We start from the raw sequence: 17049 nt of genomic DNA, 5'->3' as shown, positions 1-17049 counted from the left end.
TACCATTTGCATTATAACGGATCACTGGCGCTATTTGGATTGAAATTTCGTTATGGGGCGAGATGTACCCCATCAGCGTTACATTCCATCCTTTTTGGGGTTCATTATCTTTTCTCTTGCTGCTTTGAAAATTTCCAAACGGCGGTACTATATTACTTTCTTTTCTTGGTTTGTTTTGTTTATTCTTTCAAACTCACTACTCACTATTAGGGCGAGATACTAAATATTTGGGGAAAGGGTTTTTTTGTTATTTTTTTCTTTCTAAATCTCGCTACATTAATGCCTTTTTTCTTTTTCTTTCGTTTTCGGGGTCATAAATGGGTTTTCTTCATTGTTGATAGTTTACAGATGCGGCTACAGAGGCTTGTTTCCTCTATCGTTTATCCCTTTTTTTTTGTTTTAAAATCTATGTATGGTGCTCGTTTGATGTAGGGTTGGCTGTACGAGTGACAGAATCATGTTTTGCATGGAAGATCAAAACGGAAATAAAAGAACTTTGTTTGAAAGTATCTATCACTACATACAGCTGTGTATGTACTGGCTGTCTGTAGCTTAATTCCCCATTTGGCACGATTACAAATGCAAATATGGATGGCGAAAATTTGAGCTTTTTTTTTACGAAGGTGGCAGGCAAGTACATGTAGTATACGCGTGGGGGCGATGAGCCTCTAAGGCAATTGCAAATAGGCTGGTTAAATCGTGTGACATCGTTCGTATATCACAAGCGCTAATAATAAGCGTCTATAATAGCCATCTACCGCATTACCATGCCGAGGCCTAATCAAGTAAATTCATGTAGTTGATTGGTAGCAAATGATTCACGCAGCTCCTAGGTTAGCAGCCTACGTACGTTAGTACAGAACTTACCCCAGAGCTGTCCTGTTACCGAGTGCCTGGGAGTACATGTAATCATTCTTCCCTAAAGAGCAAACGTAACAAAGGGCACTATGATATGATACGTATTGAGTCAGCTAAAATCACTCGGCAGCTTCAGGTCCCGAAGATTCCCCAGGTCCAATAATAGTTAGTATCGAGAAACAGTTCCTGGGTGATACAGATGTGTAGGCGTTTTGCGTGATTTAACTGAGAGCGATCTCGTCTAACGTCTCGACCTCAGCCTGCAAAGACAGAAGCAAGCATCTCGAATCGGATTTCGGACTCCCCCAGGTCCGAGTTGTTGGTAGTTGGGTTAGGGTTACTTACTAATGATTATCCCTGAACGTCAAATCTTGGCATGGACTTCTTGAATATCCTTAGGTAAGCCACATGCCAGAAACCGAGTGATCGATCGTGCGAATAATCCTACCGCTCATTTTTGTGCGAGCGATCACTGTATACAGTAAGTTCATTAATTATCAAAACTTACTAGATAAGATAACAGACTATTCTGATCTAAGAGACGAGGTTGGTAAACCTCTTGAGGTAGAGGCAAGGTGCCAGATGCGTAGGACGGCTACCTGTATTTTATGAGTAGACGCTTTCACAAGGGTATGGCTGTTGTGTGGGGGTATGGGTTAAACTAGATATGTGGGGAATAAAGAAGTCTTATACTGTCTTGGCTTTCTTGGTGTTGTCGGTTTATTATCGAGGAAAATGCCATACCCCCCAAACCTTTATTTCATGCATCTAGCCAGTTTTTCATTAAAATTGCAAACAGCTTCAATACACCCACTAATACACATGTATTTGCCCTCTTTGAGCATCTCGGGTATCTTGAATTAACGCACACACCCCGCCTTCTCGTTGCTCCACCCTCGCTCTCGCCTATCCTAAGAATTCTGAACAAAAAAAAGGGCTAAAAGTAGAGATGCCTCGTAATCATCATACTCGTTCCACTACATCACAAAGAAAAGCAAAGAATAGAGAGAAGAATCCCAGGAAATAGAGAAAGAAAGAAAAATATTGCAGCTAAACGTACAATTACCCTCGAATGACCCAGTGATTCAGCGCGCAAACAAGATGGTACAAATTTGGAATAAAACAAAAATCAAAAAAAAGAAAAGAATGAAAGAATGAAGAAACACCACCGTTAGTCCTAATCACTTCACATCATCTCCACTTCCACGGGTGTTCTTCTCCTTTCACTTGTTGAATCAGATCTTGCAGGAGAGATGCTCAATCCTTTAACTCCTTCAACGACGCCACCTAAACGTCCTGCAACTCCCGTAACGCCCGCACCTATTCCGGCTGCAAGTCCACTACTCGTCGCAACTCCAGAATCCGCAGCTCCACCGATCGAACCTGCACTCCCTGCTGTACCAGCCGCAGCTCCCGTACCTACCTCACCAGGTGATATAGGAGTCCGAGACCTCTCCTCCATTCCCATAACCCCAATATTCAGTACGCTCTCACTACCATTCATTTCCCCATTGTCCCTACCCCATACTTCTTCCCACCATCTAACCGCCCCTCCACTTCTTGGAAATAACACCCTTCCACCACCGACATCTCGCTCTCTCTCAACCCCATCAGCGCCGGGATCATAAAGAGGGTTAGCAAACTGGTTCCGTCTCGCCAGAAAGTAATCCCAAACACTTCTAGTACGCTCCTTAACCCGTGCATCAGCGCGTTCCTTATCGTTGTTGAACAAAAATGTTCCATATTGACACGAGTAAAGGTGGTACAATAACCGTCGGAGGAATCGCTCATTGTATTCGAATCTAGTTGGATTTTGATACAGAAGTTGATAGGTTGCATCCAAGAACTGCTGAAACATCGGAGATACCTCTTTTGGCTTTGTAATGTGTACAGGGGTGGATACAAGGTTTGCAAGTTTGGTCTTACGATCAATGTTTGAGGAATCGGGATCACTGTCGTTATTATCGGTAGCGGAGGAAGAACGGTTGACGGTATTGAAGAAGTTTTTGGCCTGCCCAAAGCCCTTTTCGAGAGCTTCTCCGAACCCCCCAGTGGGGGTGAAAGAACCGATGCTAGTAGTGCGTTGGAGCGGGTCCTCATCGGCAAGAGAGCCCTCTTCAACTGTGGGTGGTGCATTTCGGTTGGTTTCGACAAACCATTTATCACACCCAAGGAAGCCGCAACGGTCACGGAAACGATGACCAAAACTAACCCAATCCTTCTCCACAAGAGCGATAAAGCCATCGATGGTTCGAAAGTAGGGATCCAAGCATATCTGTGCGAGTGAGCTTAGTTGAGAGGTTCGATCCCATCCATCGGAACAGTGAATAAGAACATGGCTATGTTCGACTGCAATCTGACGGACAATAATTGAAGTCCCATCAAGCATAAGACCGATGTGTTTTAGCCAACCGGATCGCACGAGGAGCTCTTTATTAGGGCTTAATGGGGATATATCAAAATCCTTGATCGCATCTACAACCTTTGCTAGCGAATCTCGCATAACATGTATATTGTCGATACCGAGATAAGTTTTGGTACAGGGAGGCGAGGAGCAATGTCGATAATTATCCATATTTTCACTACCCATTCCGACGGCTTGCATAGCGTAGGCGTTAACTGTTGGGCGGGCATCGACTATGAGGTTGTGTTGCTGTGCTCCGTAAACGCGTCCTTCCGCAACTACCGGCTCTGAAGTTATGGAATCCACGCCATTATCTACGGATGATGAGCTGGAGAGGTTGGTCGAGGAACCGTTGGGGGATGGGGTAGACGTGGTGAGATATGCGGGGGTTTGTGACGCATTTTGAGGCTGCGACGAAGCGAATATCGCTGCGACAAGCTTTTCATCTTGAATGCTGCGATTTCCGCGGACTCCAGTCAAGGGCTGTGCACAACGAGTTATTGAGCAGTTGTTGAGGGGATGCAGGTATCTATGCCCTTATTTGTTAGTCTTCTGTCCGCCCCAAGTGATAGAGGAAAAGAGGTATAAATACGTTAGTACGGGTATCCGGGCACGAGATCGGTAGTTTTTTGCGTGAGACAGTGTCGTATCACTTATAGTTGCTGGAACTACCAATAATTGAGGATACGTCGGCGAAAACTATAGATGTTAAACCATAAGCTAGCTGGTGGGTTGAGAGGCTAGGAAGTATAGTAAAATATCGATGGCAACAAAGCTTACGATTGGAACTCAGAGGATGACGTTACTCACAGCGTAGTCTTTATTAATCCTTGAGATCCTCCAGCCTTTACACTTATCCGTACCAACTCCCATTCTTTCATATTCCTTCCGTGGATCGTAAGCTGCCCAACCATTGTGCTTTCTTTCTGGGGACCCAGGGGTATAGAAGAAAGCATAGAGCTTCTCCACACTCTTCACAACTGACAGAGACTTTATGCTCTCGAAGACTTCTCTACACTCCCTATCCGTACGAAACTGCAACATTAAGAACATGAAATCACGATTTCTAAGTCTAATGTGAGCCTGTGAACCGGCACTCGGGGGATTGCGGTACACATTGGCGATAATAGGATATGTTATCCATATTTCGGTAGGTCGTGTATTCGATTCTTCATCAGGATTTGCTCGGAAGATGAGGTGATGAGGGGTGAGGTGGATTGTTCCAACGGTGGGTAGACCACGGTGTAGGATTGTCACCTCTTCGACCTTTGTGGGTATCTAATAGTTAGCTTCAAAGCCAGTAAAATATAGAGAGTAAAGGGCAAGGGTAGAATACTTTAGCGACCCGGATATGCTCCATGTGTCGCGGGTGTTAAGAGCTCAAGGTGCGGGGTTGGGGCCAAAGAGAATGAGGATGAATGTAGAGGGTTGAGATGTGAATCGTAGGTGTTTTGTTGAGGTGGCTTTAGATTTTTGGGGCTGACAAGAAAGTACGGGAGTGCCTTCTCTGCTTGTGCCTTTTCGAATCTGTCAAGCTATCAAAACAACTATCTCGAATAAAACACAAGTTGTTGAGTATAACAAATACTATTATAATCATTTTACAGAATACATATATTTATCGCCGGCCCGAGAAGCGCTACCTACATGTATCTCTCTCGCCCTACCGTATCACTGTGCTGTTGGCAACAACAGCCCCGCCATACATACCTCATCATGGTTTGTCCCAGCCAGTGGTCGGTAGCGCCACACACGTGACTGAGCAAGGCTATTCCTATTTTGGTGAAGCCGTTCGAATCTGGGGTTAGGAATCATGTATCCCGCGCAGCACAGTACGGGACGGTATGTACCTACAGAAATTCCAGAGCAAGATAGAGCTGAGCAATAGTGACAGGGAAGGATGCAGTGATAGAGGAGTGTGAAAAGAATAGGACGCTACATATACACATGTTTAAACAAATATCGCACCCACTGCCTTTTCTCCCGTCGACATTTTTCCATCTTTCCCGGATTTTGTTTCCACTCCATGTTTATTCGTTTATTACCCCTTGGGGAAACTGTTCACGTTAAATTCTTGGTGCCGGCTTGTTGTGATGACATGACGACCCTGATTAGCTCGTTCTTCTACGTCACACAATTCGTCCAACACCTCCAACACTTCCTACAGCCTTCTCTCTCAAATCCCCATCCTCTCCCTTATCTTCTGTCACCATCATCGTCACCTCAACCACAACCACCATAATTACAAGCTTTTCCTAACCACTTTATCTCTCAAGCTATGCCGTCCACTCTACGTGCTGCCTCAGACGCGATCCCGACGCGCCTTAAACCTCCTCTACTAGTTCTCATGAACCTCGTCCTTTCCACAGCCTTCTCCTATTTCGCGTCTCCCTGGATATATAAAGATGTCACCGCGATCCAACGCCCTATGACCTCTCTCAGTGACTATATGGGCCTTGTAGGATGGCGAATCATCGAGCTTATGTGCCACTGGGTCGGCGGCTGGGATGGTACAACGCTCGCCCTACAGTTTAAATTGGTTACTGACCCGACTGCGCAAAACAGCGACCCAAGCAGCTTCCCTAGTAATGCTCTCTCTCGCGCCAACCATGCATTACATGCACACTTTCCAACCGTCACATTCCCCTTTGATACCAACCCTTGCAGTTGTCGCGGCAGGAGATCTTCTAAGTCTCTATCTACCGCTCCTATTTCTTCGCAAGAGCCCCCCAGATTCGAAGTCAACTCCCGCAAAGAAAGAGAATAAGATTTTGGACACAACAAGACTCCTAACGACGCTATTAACAAGTACACTCTATCAATTAGTACTTCACTCTACAGGCAAGAAATTTCTCGTGGGCTGGCTGATCAGCTCCGGATGGGATATTGAAAGCGTTGTGCGCGTGCATGATGCCCCCGAGGGGGTGCTGCTGGCAAGAGCATTTCTGATGATTCCAATCGGATGGGCTGCATCAGAAATCATCTTCTACTCTCCTAACGATGCCACTGACTCCGCGATCACCACATATCCACCAGTGGAGAAGAACGAAGGGCCAGGAGAAGAAGCGACGGGTGTTTGGGCCTATATCCTCCGTCTGTGGCTCAAGTCACTTTCGCCACGAGGCCGAAAGATCGTGAAGCGGACTCTGCTGGTTGCGGCCTACCAAGGTGTTAGCGCAACTGTAGCTTTGGCTGGGACGGTAAAGGGAGGGGATTTCAAGGGTGCTATGGGTATTAGCGGAGTTTGGACGCTTGCGACAGTCCTTGTAGGGGCTGTTTTGGGATGGGTCGGAAATGTTTAAGAAAATAATATAAAGCATTGTTGAGGATACGTAGATGTTTCTTAGGATTGTCATTGGAATTCGGAAGGCGCAGAAGACAGTGATGAAGGTTGGGCGGGGGCGGGGGCTAATATGGAGGATGGGAATGGGGCGAGGCGTTGACATTGATTGAGATGAGATCAATCTGCTTGATTATTTTTTTATCTTATTACTTATTATTATCTTTTATTCCTTTTCTACTTACTCATCGGGTTATTTTCTTTCTTTGTTATCTAGTCAGGTATTTCTCCTTTGTCAACGCAGGGGATAGGAATCAAGGATGGGATGGATGGCAGGTGCCGAAAAAGTGTGTATTCCCTATTGTGTGTGTCTGTTGCTAGTCAAAGTCAATCAATTGAGGATTTGCGATACAATCATTGTAGTTTTGTATCTATTCTGGATCTAGATGGAAGAGGATTTCGGGTCGTGGCTATTGAGTAGATTATATACCTGATGTTAGTGTAGTATGGCATTTGATCTCGAGCATTAGACGTTGAGTATTACTATTGCCGGAGTGGGGCCATAAACCATGCGTCATCGCATACTCTAGTAGAGTACCATTCTTTTTGCTTTTGTTTAGATTCTCGCCTTGTCAGGTTAACTAAAGCTTCCCGTAGTTAACGTTTCCTGCAGAAGATATGCCAACAATTGAATCCCGGGAATTTGCTTACTGACTGCATAAGTAAGTAGTCTCGTGCCCTGCAAATCTGCGGTTCCCCACATATGCATATCATGATACTGCTGAGAAGTCGACGCCGGATTGTGCCTTTGCTTCCTTTAAATATCCGGCTCTGTAGAGTAAGCTCCGCTGGGGATGGCTAATTGGCCAGCCAGGTGCGCGTTTGCTACTGTTTTTGGCGCGCCCGGATTAATTTACCACTTCCGAATAAGAGTCGAAAGCTCGGCGGGGGCGGATCAATATCAGGTTCTGTTTAGGCACCAATTTTTTTTCTGCGGGGTAGTTCAATACTTCTCTCCGGTTTGTCAGCTGCTAGGGTAATAATATGATAGCTCATCTGCCACTGTCAGTGGTTGAATGCACGTTAGGCTCTGCCAATGTGAATGGCCAACATGCCCTTCAAAGAAAGAAGAAAGAAAGCCCTTCTTTGTACCAGGGGAAAAAAGGAAAACGGCTTTCACGATAAAAATCCCAAGGTCAGGGAAAAAGCAAGGGCGTGCCTTTTACGCAAGGTTCCTGCATCTGTCCGATCCGGGACTAAAATGATGTCTTTTGGCAGGACCCAGTTTCGGTTCTCCTCCGCCCTTTTTTTTTATCCTTCCCGGAGCTCCGTTACCCGTGGGGGCTCAAAAGTGCGATGGGATGGGATTGAAGATGTTTTTTTTTTTTTATAATTTGCATGATAGAGGTGGTGGAAGGGGAGGGGATGGACGAGGAAGTTAGGTTATCGAGCTATCTATCTATTGAAGCTTCCCCGGATAGCAACACGATAGCGCAAGTCAGGTCCCACTGCAGTTTTTCCTCCCTTCAGAACTTTCCTTGGGGGAGCATGGCCATGGCAGGAGGAGGAGGGACAAGAGGAGTCAAACAAACCTCGTGATGAGTTTGAACCCCCCCCCCCCCCCCCCGCGTGCGCCTCTTTCCACTCCCCTCCCTCACGTGGGGCTCTCTCTCCACTTTCCCGACGTTCAACGCTGCATCCCCAATTTCACCCGTTGTTGCGTTGCAGCAGCAGATAGCAGCAAGCAAGCAGGTAAGAGAGCGTGTTATGTAGGTTGTTATTAGTACTGGCGGTACTGTAGGACAGGATGTTCCTAATCCTTACAATCAATACAGTAAAGTAAATCAATCAATCATTCAATCAACCTGCCCCCCTCTCTCCTCTCCGTCCGGCTCTCACGTCATCGGCAGATAAGGCCCTACCATCCGAGCTTCTTCTTCCTCTTCTTCTTCCCTCTCTCTCTAGTCTTTTTATCTTTCTTACTACTATAGTCTACTCGAGTGAACAAGCGAATCCGAACAAGTGACAGGTGACTGCAGCAGACTTGTGCCCGGGTTTTCCATCGATCTTCTGTGTCCCAAAACCTCAAGTCCTACCCACTACCATACCAACTACTTGCTTGCTCCTCGGATTCCCGCCGAGGTTACCTCCAGATATCTCTCCGCGCTCAGACACATTACTAGCTATAGAGAACCGTTGCATTACTACAAGAGGCAGAATAAAGAACGATTGATCCCTTAACCGGGTCATTCCGCACTTCCTCAGCCCCGCAGCTACATTCCGAGCCGGGAGGATTAGCAGTAAAGACAGTGCTGGTTTCATAACTACACCTCACGTCAGGTCACGATAACGGTTCGTTGCTACCGATTACCAGGATACAATTACTCGACGGCAACACGCAGACAAGAAGGACACCACCCTCCGCTCTAGAGTGCACTTCTCATTTCTACAACACCTGACTCGTTTCCGGAGAGATAGGGACCAAGAGGGAAAACAGGGAACTCAGTTGATCAAAGGAACGGCTTAAAAGCACGCGTTAGTGGACCAAGAGAGCAAGCAAGACAGACTTCAATAAGCTTAACAACCAGCTACAGCACAGAACAAGATGGGCCTCGCATATAACGTTTACCTCAACTCAAGCCGTATCTACGGATGCAAAGACTGTAAAACACACCTCTCAAACCACGACGATATCATCAGCAGGGTACGTCGCCCCCCAGCTCGTTAGCTAGTTCTAGTTCTAAAGCTCGCATGAAAGCTAACCTAGCTCGCTTGCTCCTACAGAACTTTCGTGGCCAACATGGAAAAGCGTACCTTTTCAATACGGTCGTAAACATCAAAGAGGCGGAACCGGTGGAGCGAAACATGACGACTGGTCGCCACATCGTGCGTGATATTTCATGCAAGCAGTGCAAGGTCATCGTCGGCTGGAAATATGACAAAGCCTACGAGACCCCCGAGAAGTACAAGGAGGGAAAGTTCATCTTGGAGGCAGAGCTTCTGGTGACTGTGCGTTAAGCGGTTTGAGATTTGCGTGTGGGAGGGGAGCTGGTCGGGTGACATAGCGGGTAACAGGAGGAGACCTAGACGGTATTTCTTCCCTTTTTTTTATACGCCTTTGCCGGTAAGGCACATTATTGTGAGAGATTCTATTCACTCTTTCATGGATCAATTTTATTTTACTGTCTTTTCTTTTGTGATTTTGTGTTAGTGGGGGGTTTCTTGGAATTGCAATTTTCTTTTTTTACTGGGAGGTTCATCTACTATAAGGAGTGCCGGGTTTGGTGAAGGGGGTTATGATGGGTGTTCAATGGTGCAAAGATATCTTCTACACTCTCCCCCTTTTCCATTTTCTTCTTTCTCTTTCCTTCATGAACCATATGACTCCTATGAGTTATTTTGATTTTGATGTTTTCTTAAGGAGTTGCTGCGGTTTGTCTTCTTTCTTTTTCTTTACAGCTATTTCATTGGTGGGAGTTTACTGTTCTTTGGGGGTCGGGCCATCTTATTCAAGATCGGAAGCAGAACTTGCTCCAACAAGTGCTGCGGCTGGTTTTAGACATCTGGCCCTGAGAAAATGCAGGCCAGAGAGGGAGTGATCGAGTGATGAGTCGTGCGTGGTTCTCGGGTTCTATCTACCCTCTCCTCTTATTATTATTCGTCCGCATTCTTTTTTTATCCAGAGTCCCCTTTTATTGAATTGAATTTGCAGATATGTTCATAAACTCAGACTGACTGGTGTCAGCGCACCCAATACTTTTGTGGTAGAGATAGAGAGGTGTTGCTGGGAATATATGGGATGGAGGTCTATCAGATATTGTCTTGCTGAAGCCTTGGAATAGCTGATCTAGTGGATCTGTTCTGTCCCTCCTCATGAACAGCCTACCCCGCTACCAGGACTCTAGTAATAGGACCAAGATAGTTGATTCTATCGGGACAATTACAACTACTTATCTAGCGCAAGAATCACATGCACAGCGTGCAGACCTCTTGTAGCCCGTTGCGGATCTGGGAATAGAGGCGGCGCAACATCGCTTCCCGTCGGTGGTGCGCAGTAGTGTAAAGGTTATAGATGTAGTGCGAGGGGTATGTATGATTGTGGGGTGCTAGTCACGCTGTATAATGACGAGGATAATACTATCCATATGGGTCGCTTGTGGGAGGTTCAGGATAAGACTTTGGGTGCTGATGGGCTCGATGGGTGAGGGGGGATAAGCTGCGATAATGATACCGTGTCTCTGACTACCAACGTGACGAGATTGGGATTCTCTTTCATGCTGTAGGCTTTGTCAGGTATTACTGCGCTAGGCTATTGTCATGGATTATCACTCGCTTGCCTTCAAGCGCCAATTTCTAAGCGCGTCACGCATGAGTAGAAACCACTGTCATTATCGAGGCAGCTCCCCCTCCTCTCCTTTCCCATCCTCACTCGCAACTACAACTACCGCCGGTGATGTTTTCCACAAAACATCTTACAGGAACTCCTAGCAAGAGACACAGCTGCAAGTAGAGAGCGCCTACATATTGTTCATGCAGATACGTACATGGTTTGGGGGGAAACCCCGGCCCATCACAGCGACTGCAACCAGTACGGGATCATTGCTGGGCCTGCGCTATGCTCACCTGCTAGCCATGAAACGTGCAGGACTTTTGGGGCGACCGGATTGAAGATTGTGGTTGAACGAATTAAGTGTGTGATTATTTATTCTCGGTAATGATGAGAAGTCATCCATCTAGATCTATAGAAGTATGCAGATTTCATGGTCCTGGCACAAGCCCTAAGAGCCCCTTTCCGTCAGTGGATCGAATCTTATACCAGGCCTATCAGCCAGTCGGTGAAGGTTCCTGGAGTGGGTGTAACCAGTATTGTAAGTTTGTGTTCTTAGGGGATAACCACGATACCGGGAGAAGAAGCCCCCCACTACTCCGACGCGGGGGGGGGGGGGCAGGCAAAGCACAGTCATATAGTGCCTACCAACAGATAAAGAATAGTAAGAATTTCATCCTCCACTACAAAAGATTAACTTACACGGTAACCTCTTCTCCACTCCACAGTTAGTGAGCATCACATAATATCACTCGGCACGTCTTGCCTATAACAAGAGGGTTACACACCTACGCCGAGCGCGGAGGAATGGGGTTCCCTTGGTCTTGGGAGCGTGTAGAGCATGGTCTACTGCCTCGAGAGTTATTTATCACCCCCGGCCCCATACTTGGTCTGTGGGATATCGTATCTGAAGATGACCACCGAAACGCAAAAAAATGAATGCAACCGATATGACACATATTATATTCCATTAATAACATCACCACAAACTATTCGAAGCCGATAAATATAGTCTTTAAAGCTCATCGAGCCCATGGCCCTTCATAGGTTGACAATACCTATTCTGAGAACAGTGACTAGACTCTAAACCGCAACACAAACAAAACATAGCACCAAGAAAACATGAAGACGAAAATAAGTCTATTCCACATATCTAATTCCTCCTAATCCCGCTATTACTTTAAATTTCTCTTGCCTAGTCCACCCGCAACACCCATCCCCACCATCCCGGCCACAATCGGCGGCGAGCTCCCCACTTTCGCAACGTTATAAGTACTCGACCTGCCCAGCCCCACGCCACTTGGCCCCAGCGCGCCTAATAGATCTACCGGCCCACCAGTCCCTACTGCCAGCGGCGTCGTTGGCGCTCCAAACTTGCCAATCCTACCAAGCCCCAGCACACTCCAATACGTATGCTCCCTACGCTCCTTGACCTCCTTTCCGAGGCCGTCCTCGCGCTCTACATCAGTCTCATACTCAACCCTGACCGAAACGGGCACCTGTACCAGGTAATCGTCCTCGGTCGGTGAGTCCTTGCCTCCGGCCTCATCGGTCGTATACTCGCTCGGCAGCAGCGGGGGCACTATCTCGATCACGACGGTGGTCCAATTGCGGCCTGCGTCCCAGACAGTCCCGGTATTACCGGTCTTCTTGCCCTTGCGTGTGTTCTTGCCTCCTGTGGCGGCATCGCCGGTCCCGAGCGCTTCGTCCCATATGTCACTGTTGGCGCCGACCTCAAAGTCTGGGCAGAGAATTGTCACAGTGGTGCCGAAGCGCCCCGGGGTCCGCTGTGGTGTTGCAAGTGTCACATTAATTGCGTCAAACAGTGGGTTCGTCACCGTGAGCAGGAACTGGTGCGTCGTTAGCGGTGTCAGAGAGTTGTAATTCACACTCCCTGGATCAAGCCGCGAGATAGACAGCGATGGGATATAGTTCATTGCTACAAGCTTTATGCGGAATCGCGTGGTGGTGACTTTGCTCTCTGGCTTAACGAGAATATGACGACAAGCTCTACAGCGCTTAGAGCGCTTCGTCCGTAGAAGTACCGCAAGCGGGCGGACGTCCTGCGTGAATAGCGGGCCGGGGACACCTTGGTTGAGTCGCTGCGCGGTGCTGGTGGTGCCGGCAAAGCCTTGTTTACGCAGCTGCGCGATTGTGGCGTCCTCGTTCTGGATCTCGAGTGTGTGATCCATTTCGCTCCACTCAGACTTGCGGTCTCGTCCGATCAGTGGCTTCGAGATTCCAGACCCACCGCTGAACGAACGGGGTTTTGGGCCCCCGACAGTGAGAGAGGTGGAAGAGTATAGCCCTATCAGCCGCGAAAGAGCGTTTGAGCCAAACTCGTCTGTGCCGGTAGAGGCGCGCTGAGAGGCGTAATGGACCTTGAGGCGCTGGTACATCTCTGCTGTTGTCGGGGGTGCGCGAGGCGCATCGTTGGGCGGGAGGGATATCGTAGGCGTGATGCTAATGGTAGGAAAGTAGGAGTCTGATGGTACTGATGGCGCAGGGGTTACTGATGGCGTAGAGACAGTCTTGAGCTTCTGTGCAAGCTGTGTAGTGATTGAGGTAGGTTTTTCGAACTCAATGCCAATCTCGGAGGAGCTCCAGTGGCAGTGGGGGCAGAGGAGGACGTATGGGCCGCCTTGGTCGTCACGGGTGGAGGCGACGACGAGAGAGGCAAAACAGATGGGGCAGGAGAAGCAGTTACGGGTGCAGCTGTGTGTCCGAGTGAGCGTGGCCCAGATCTATGGGAGAGGGGGTCAGTCGGAGAGGTGCATACCGGTTCCCATCAGACTTGATGGCGGAGCTGGGGACCTCGAAGAGACAGCTCGGACAGAAGTAGCAGACAATCTCATCATGCACGCATCTGGGGCACCGTATCTGGTTGCAATCCTCGCAATAAAGCAAGCTTTCGAGTGGGAATAGACTGAAGTTGCTCCTGGCCGACCTGGGGTCAAACCGTTCCTCCTCCTCCGACTCTTCTTCTTCCGCCGCTTTGTGGGATCGGGATTTCTTTTTGGCAGGCTTGGGAGTGATAGAGATCGAATCGGCACAGGGACATGATATGTGGATTGTGGGGAACACCATGGTGATTTTGGTCTGTATTTGGTATTGGTATCAGAGAGCACCTGGACTTCTTGAGGTTGACGTGGGGTGAGGCTCTGGGATCCGTGCCCTTGGGTGCATATATCGGCTTGGCGGTGAGCTTATTCGTTATGCGTGCAGGCTAGCTGCATGCAAGAAATTAACAGTTTATACAATTCTGTGAGAAAAACCTGAATGTGTCTAGTATGTAGTACGGATTAGCATTGAACCACTGCCCAGAATGTGAGTGCGAGATGCTAAGATCACATGCGCCATATATATGCACTTACGTGGGGGGAGAGACAGTGACAATGGATAACCGTAAGGTAAGGTTGCTCAATGCCAGTGTGGTATCTGCTATGTATTCCTATAAAGCGAATACCTCCGAGTCGATGAGAGATGATATCACCTTTCGGCAGTTATAGCTAGACCGACTCAAACTCAAGTTAGAGAAAGACATAACTATCGGTTTCCTGTAAACTAACTAACCACCCTCGAGCCCTATAAGGTTAAAGCGTTGAACTGCTCATTGTTCACTACGCATACGTGCTACTGTAGGCCTGTACCTAGTCTAACTACCGGAGGAGCTAGGGCATTGTCCTTCTGACGTTAATTGATGGGATCCTTTTCTAGGGGTGTTGAGAGCTCTCCAATGTCGGAGATGTTTTCGGAGCCCAGTTTACATACAAAATTAAGGTTTCTTTTAGACTCCGACATGACAATCAAGCTTATAATGGGTTTTTAGGCTCCGAAATGAAAGTTAAAGTTTATTTTGACCCCGATATCACAATTTAGACTCCGATATCACAATTCAGGGAAATTTGGACTCGGACAGGAAGCTAGAGGGTGTCAGGATTATTTCCCGACATTTGTCAGCAAATTAATGCTCCAGACCCTACGATGAGCAGCGATCTGCTCGTAGGCGATGGGTACGAGCTCGAGACTACATGTACATATTTAGTGCTACTGCTGCCAGCGTGTGACTTGATAACAAAACATTTGATTAAAGTTCGAGGTAACGATTAGTACGTTAGAGGCTGTCGATACAACCATCCCCGCTCTCTCTCTCTCCAGTATCACCATGTGCACATATCACACTGCTTATCATGCCAGTTTAAAATTACAATTTATTGTCTTGTACGTTTCAACTTTCGGGGGAGTTTTCCTAATACACTACACTGACCGAATTGGCGATCAGGAAAAATTCCGAAATTTGCAATGTCCTGGTGCGACGTGCGGGACGAGTGATGGGGTGTGACGTTACAGACCACGGGGGTGCGGCTGGAAAAAAGCGGTGAAAGTGAAGACGGTATACGGTCTTTGACGAGAGTCTATCTGTCACCCATTTTATCGGAGTTTCCAAGAGTGGATGAGAATAGTAATCGTGGACTACATCCTTTTAAGACGTATATTCTACTTTTCCGCATGAGATATCACTCGAGAAGCTTTTCCTTGAAATAATGGGAGTGGTCGTGTCTCACTAACAGTTTATGGCTAGTGTAAATTGGGTTCATTTTAGTAAAGCAACCACCAACAAACAGTTCTCCGTGGCGCAATTGGCTAGCGCGTTCGACTGTTATTTGTCCCATCTATGGGGTTTGTTGCAATCGAGAGGTTGACAGTTCAAGCCTGTCCGGGGAAGTCCATTAGAAACATCTAGGCCCAGTGACATCCAATTTTTTGGCTTTGAAAGATATTTTAGTTTAATTTGATTTTTTACTCAATTTTTTGTCTTCTTTAGGTCTCGAGTCATGATCTATAAACCTACTATCCACCCTGACCCTGTGGTACACTCAAGAAAGTTCTTTCTTATTGCGATGCCTTTTAGACTGTAGAATTAGAACTACATGTATTAAGTACATGTACTTTGTAGTAATAGATGTAAAAGGACAACTTGGAGTTCACACTAGCCCGCAAAATAGCGGACAACAATCCACGCACATCGACCTAATACATCAGAGAGCTTTCTTCTAGATCCGCCTTTCTTTCTTTTGTTTCCACAAACCACTGTCGACTTCTCATCACCATTAACGCCTCGCCAAGCGTATGATACGGCTATACATGCATTTCCTTCATTTTACCAACTACGTATTTACTTACATCATGTATTCACATTTATCAGTATTTCTATATTAAGGCCGTTCCCGTGATTCGTAGAGCGGAGATTACTACTGGTCGATCCATCACGATCTTCATCCAACAGAATCTTAGAGCTTAGGCGCCGTGTGTTGTAGCTCAGCTATAAGTGAGACTGAATTGGAATTTCTGCCCGTCTGGTGCGGTTTTATCCGAGTTTTCAATGGCGGGGTGACTTCAGAACGTCATGATGGTATGTCCCCCTTCAAACCTCTTCCCCGATTACAACGAAACAGAGACTCATGCACTTTGAGGTAGTAAGACCTGTGGGTCTTTTGATTGGCGGTTAGGAGTTTCTGGTCGGGTAGACTTGCTTCATGAAATATCACCCGGCTGCAACTTTTGCCGCTAGCCGTGGCCAACGATAGATCTTGGCTGTTTTACGAATTTGGTAGAAGTTTGGTGTGAGTACATACTTCTGTAGGTGTTTCTGCAGTGAAACTGTGGAGAGATTGAGGTAAATGGTTTGGCGGGATTATGAGTCTGGGATTGGCGGGGATGTTCGCCTATAGATCGAGATGGTGGAGTGGAGTAGATAACCGCCATTGATATACTGGAAATATCTGGATTTGCGTACGTATGTACCGACATATTAGCCTCGAGAAGGAGAGACTTAAGCATAGTACAATTCAATACGTTAATTGTTTCTTCTGGGTCTGCTAATAGCATGATATCAACAATAGGACCAAATTAGCCCCCATTATAGGATTACGTGTCAACCTATTTCAATCAAGCGGGGTGTCACGCTATTGAAATTGGAGTTTTTTTCCCCTTCTAGGTTGATATATTGCAGCCAACATTATTGTTCACTGGTACCGTGGCAGTTGATGAATTGACAAATGGATTCCCTGTCTACCGCGCGCTTTGTTATATGGCACTCTCCATATATGTCTACCCGCAGCAACAGAGATAACTAACAAAAGCTTCTCTATCTAGGTAATTAGCAGCACTATCAGCATA

At 47.0% G+C, this 17049-nt stretch overlaps 5 protein-coding genes across 5 annotated transcripts; 3 read left to right on the top strand and 2 right to left on the bottom strand.

Annotated features, from left to right (window-relative positions):
• Nucleotides 1–2044: 2044 nt before the first annotated feature.
• On the bottom strand, nucleotides 2045–4622 carry H6S33_003055 (uncharacterized protein; the record flags this gene model as incomplete). The annotated part of the gene is made up of 4 exons (XM_044834403.1): nucleotides 2045–3791; nucleotides 3855–3961; nucleotides 4073–4540; nucleotides 4599–4622. The coding sequence occupies 4 exons, from the start codon at nucleotides 4620–4622 to the stop codon at nucleotides 2045–2047; spliced, it is 2346 nt and encodes a 781-aa protein (XP_044692262.1).
• Nucleotides 4623–5540: 918 nt separating this feature from the next.
• H6S33_003054 (uncharacterized protein) lies at nucleotides 5541–6564 on the top strand (the record flags this gene model as incomplete). Its single annotated transcript, XM_044834402.1, has 2 exons — nucleotides 5541–5772; nucleotides 5828–6564. 2 exons carry the CDS (start codon nucleotides 5541–5543, stop codon nucleotides 6562–6564), a joined length of 969 nt encoding a protein of 322 aa, XP_044692261.1.
• Nucleotides 6565–9147: 2583 nt separating this feature from the next.
• On the top strand, nucleotides 9148–9560 carry H6S33_003053 (uncharacterized protein; the record flags this gene model as incomplete). The annotated part of the gene is made up of 2 exons (XM_044834400.1): nucleotides 9148–9246; nucleotides 9327–9560. 2 exons carry the CDS (start codon nucleotides 9148–9150, stop codon nucleotides 9558–9560), a joined length of 333 nt encoding a protein of 110 aa, XP_044692260.1.
• Nucleotides 9561–12044: 2484 nt separating this feature from the next.
• H6S33_003052 (uncharacterized protein) lies at nucleotides 12045–13956 on the bottom strand (the record flags this gene model as incomplete). Its single annotated transcript, XM_044834399.1, has 2 exons — nucleotides 12045–13584; nucleotides 13649–13956. The coding sequence occupies 2 exons, from the start codon at nucleotides 13954–13956 to the stop codon at nucleotides 12045–12047; spliced, it is 1848 nt and encodes a 615-aa protein (XP_044692259.1).
• Nucleotides 13957–14853: 897 nt separating this feature from the next.
• Nucleotides 14854–16379, top strand: H6S33_003051 (uncharacterized protein; the record flags this gene model as incomplete). The annotated part of the gene is made up of 8 exons (XM_044834398.1): nucleotides 14854–14902; nucleotides 14963–14978; nucleotides 15067–15090; nucleotides 15152–15179; nucleotides 15220–15359; nucleotides 15452–15520; nucleotides 16188–16282; nucleotides 16348–16379. 8 exons carry the CDS (start codon nucleotides 14854–14856, stop codon nucleotides 16377–16379), a joined length of 453 nt encoding a protein of 150 aa, XP_044692258.1.
• Nucleotides 16380–17049: the final 670 nt, after the last annotated feature.

The sequence above is a fragment of the Morchella sextelata genome (genome assembly GCF_020137385.1).
Source record: "Morchella sextelata strain SCLS chromosome Unknown scls_14, whole genome shotgun sequence".
Classification (NCBI taxonomy): domain Eukaryota; kingdom Fungi; phylum Ascomycota; class Pezizomycetes; order Pezizales; family Morchellaceae; genus Morchella; species Morchella sextelata.
This window is presented reverse-complemented; position numbering and strand designations above follow the sequence as displayed.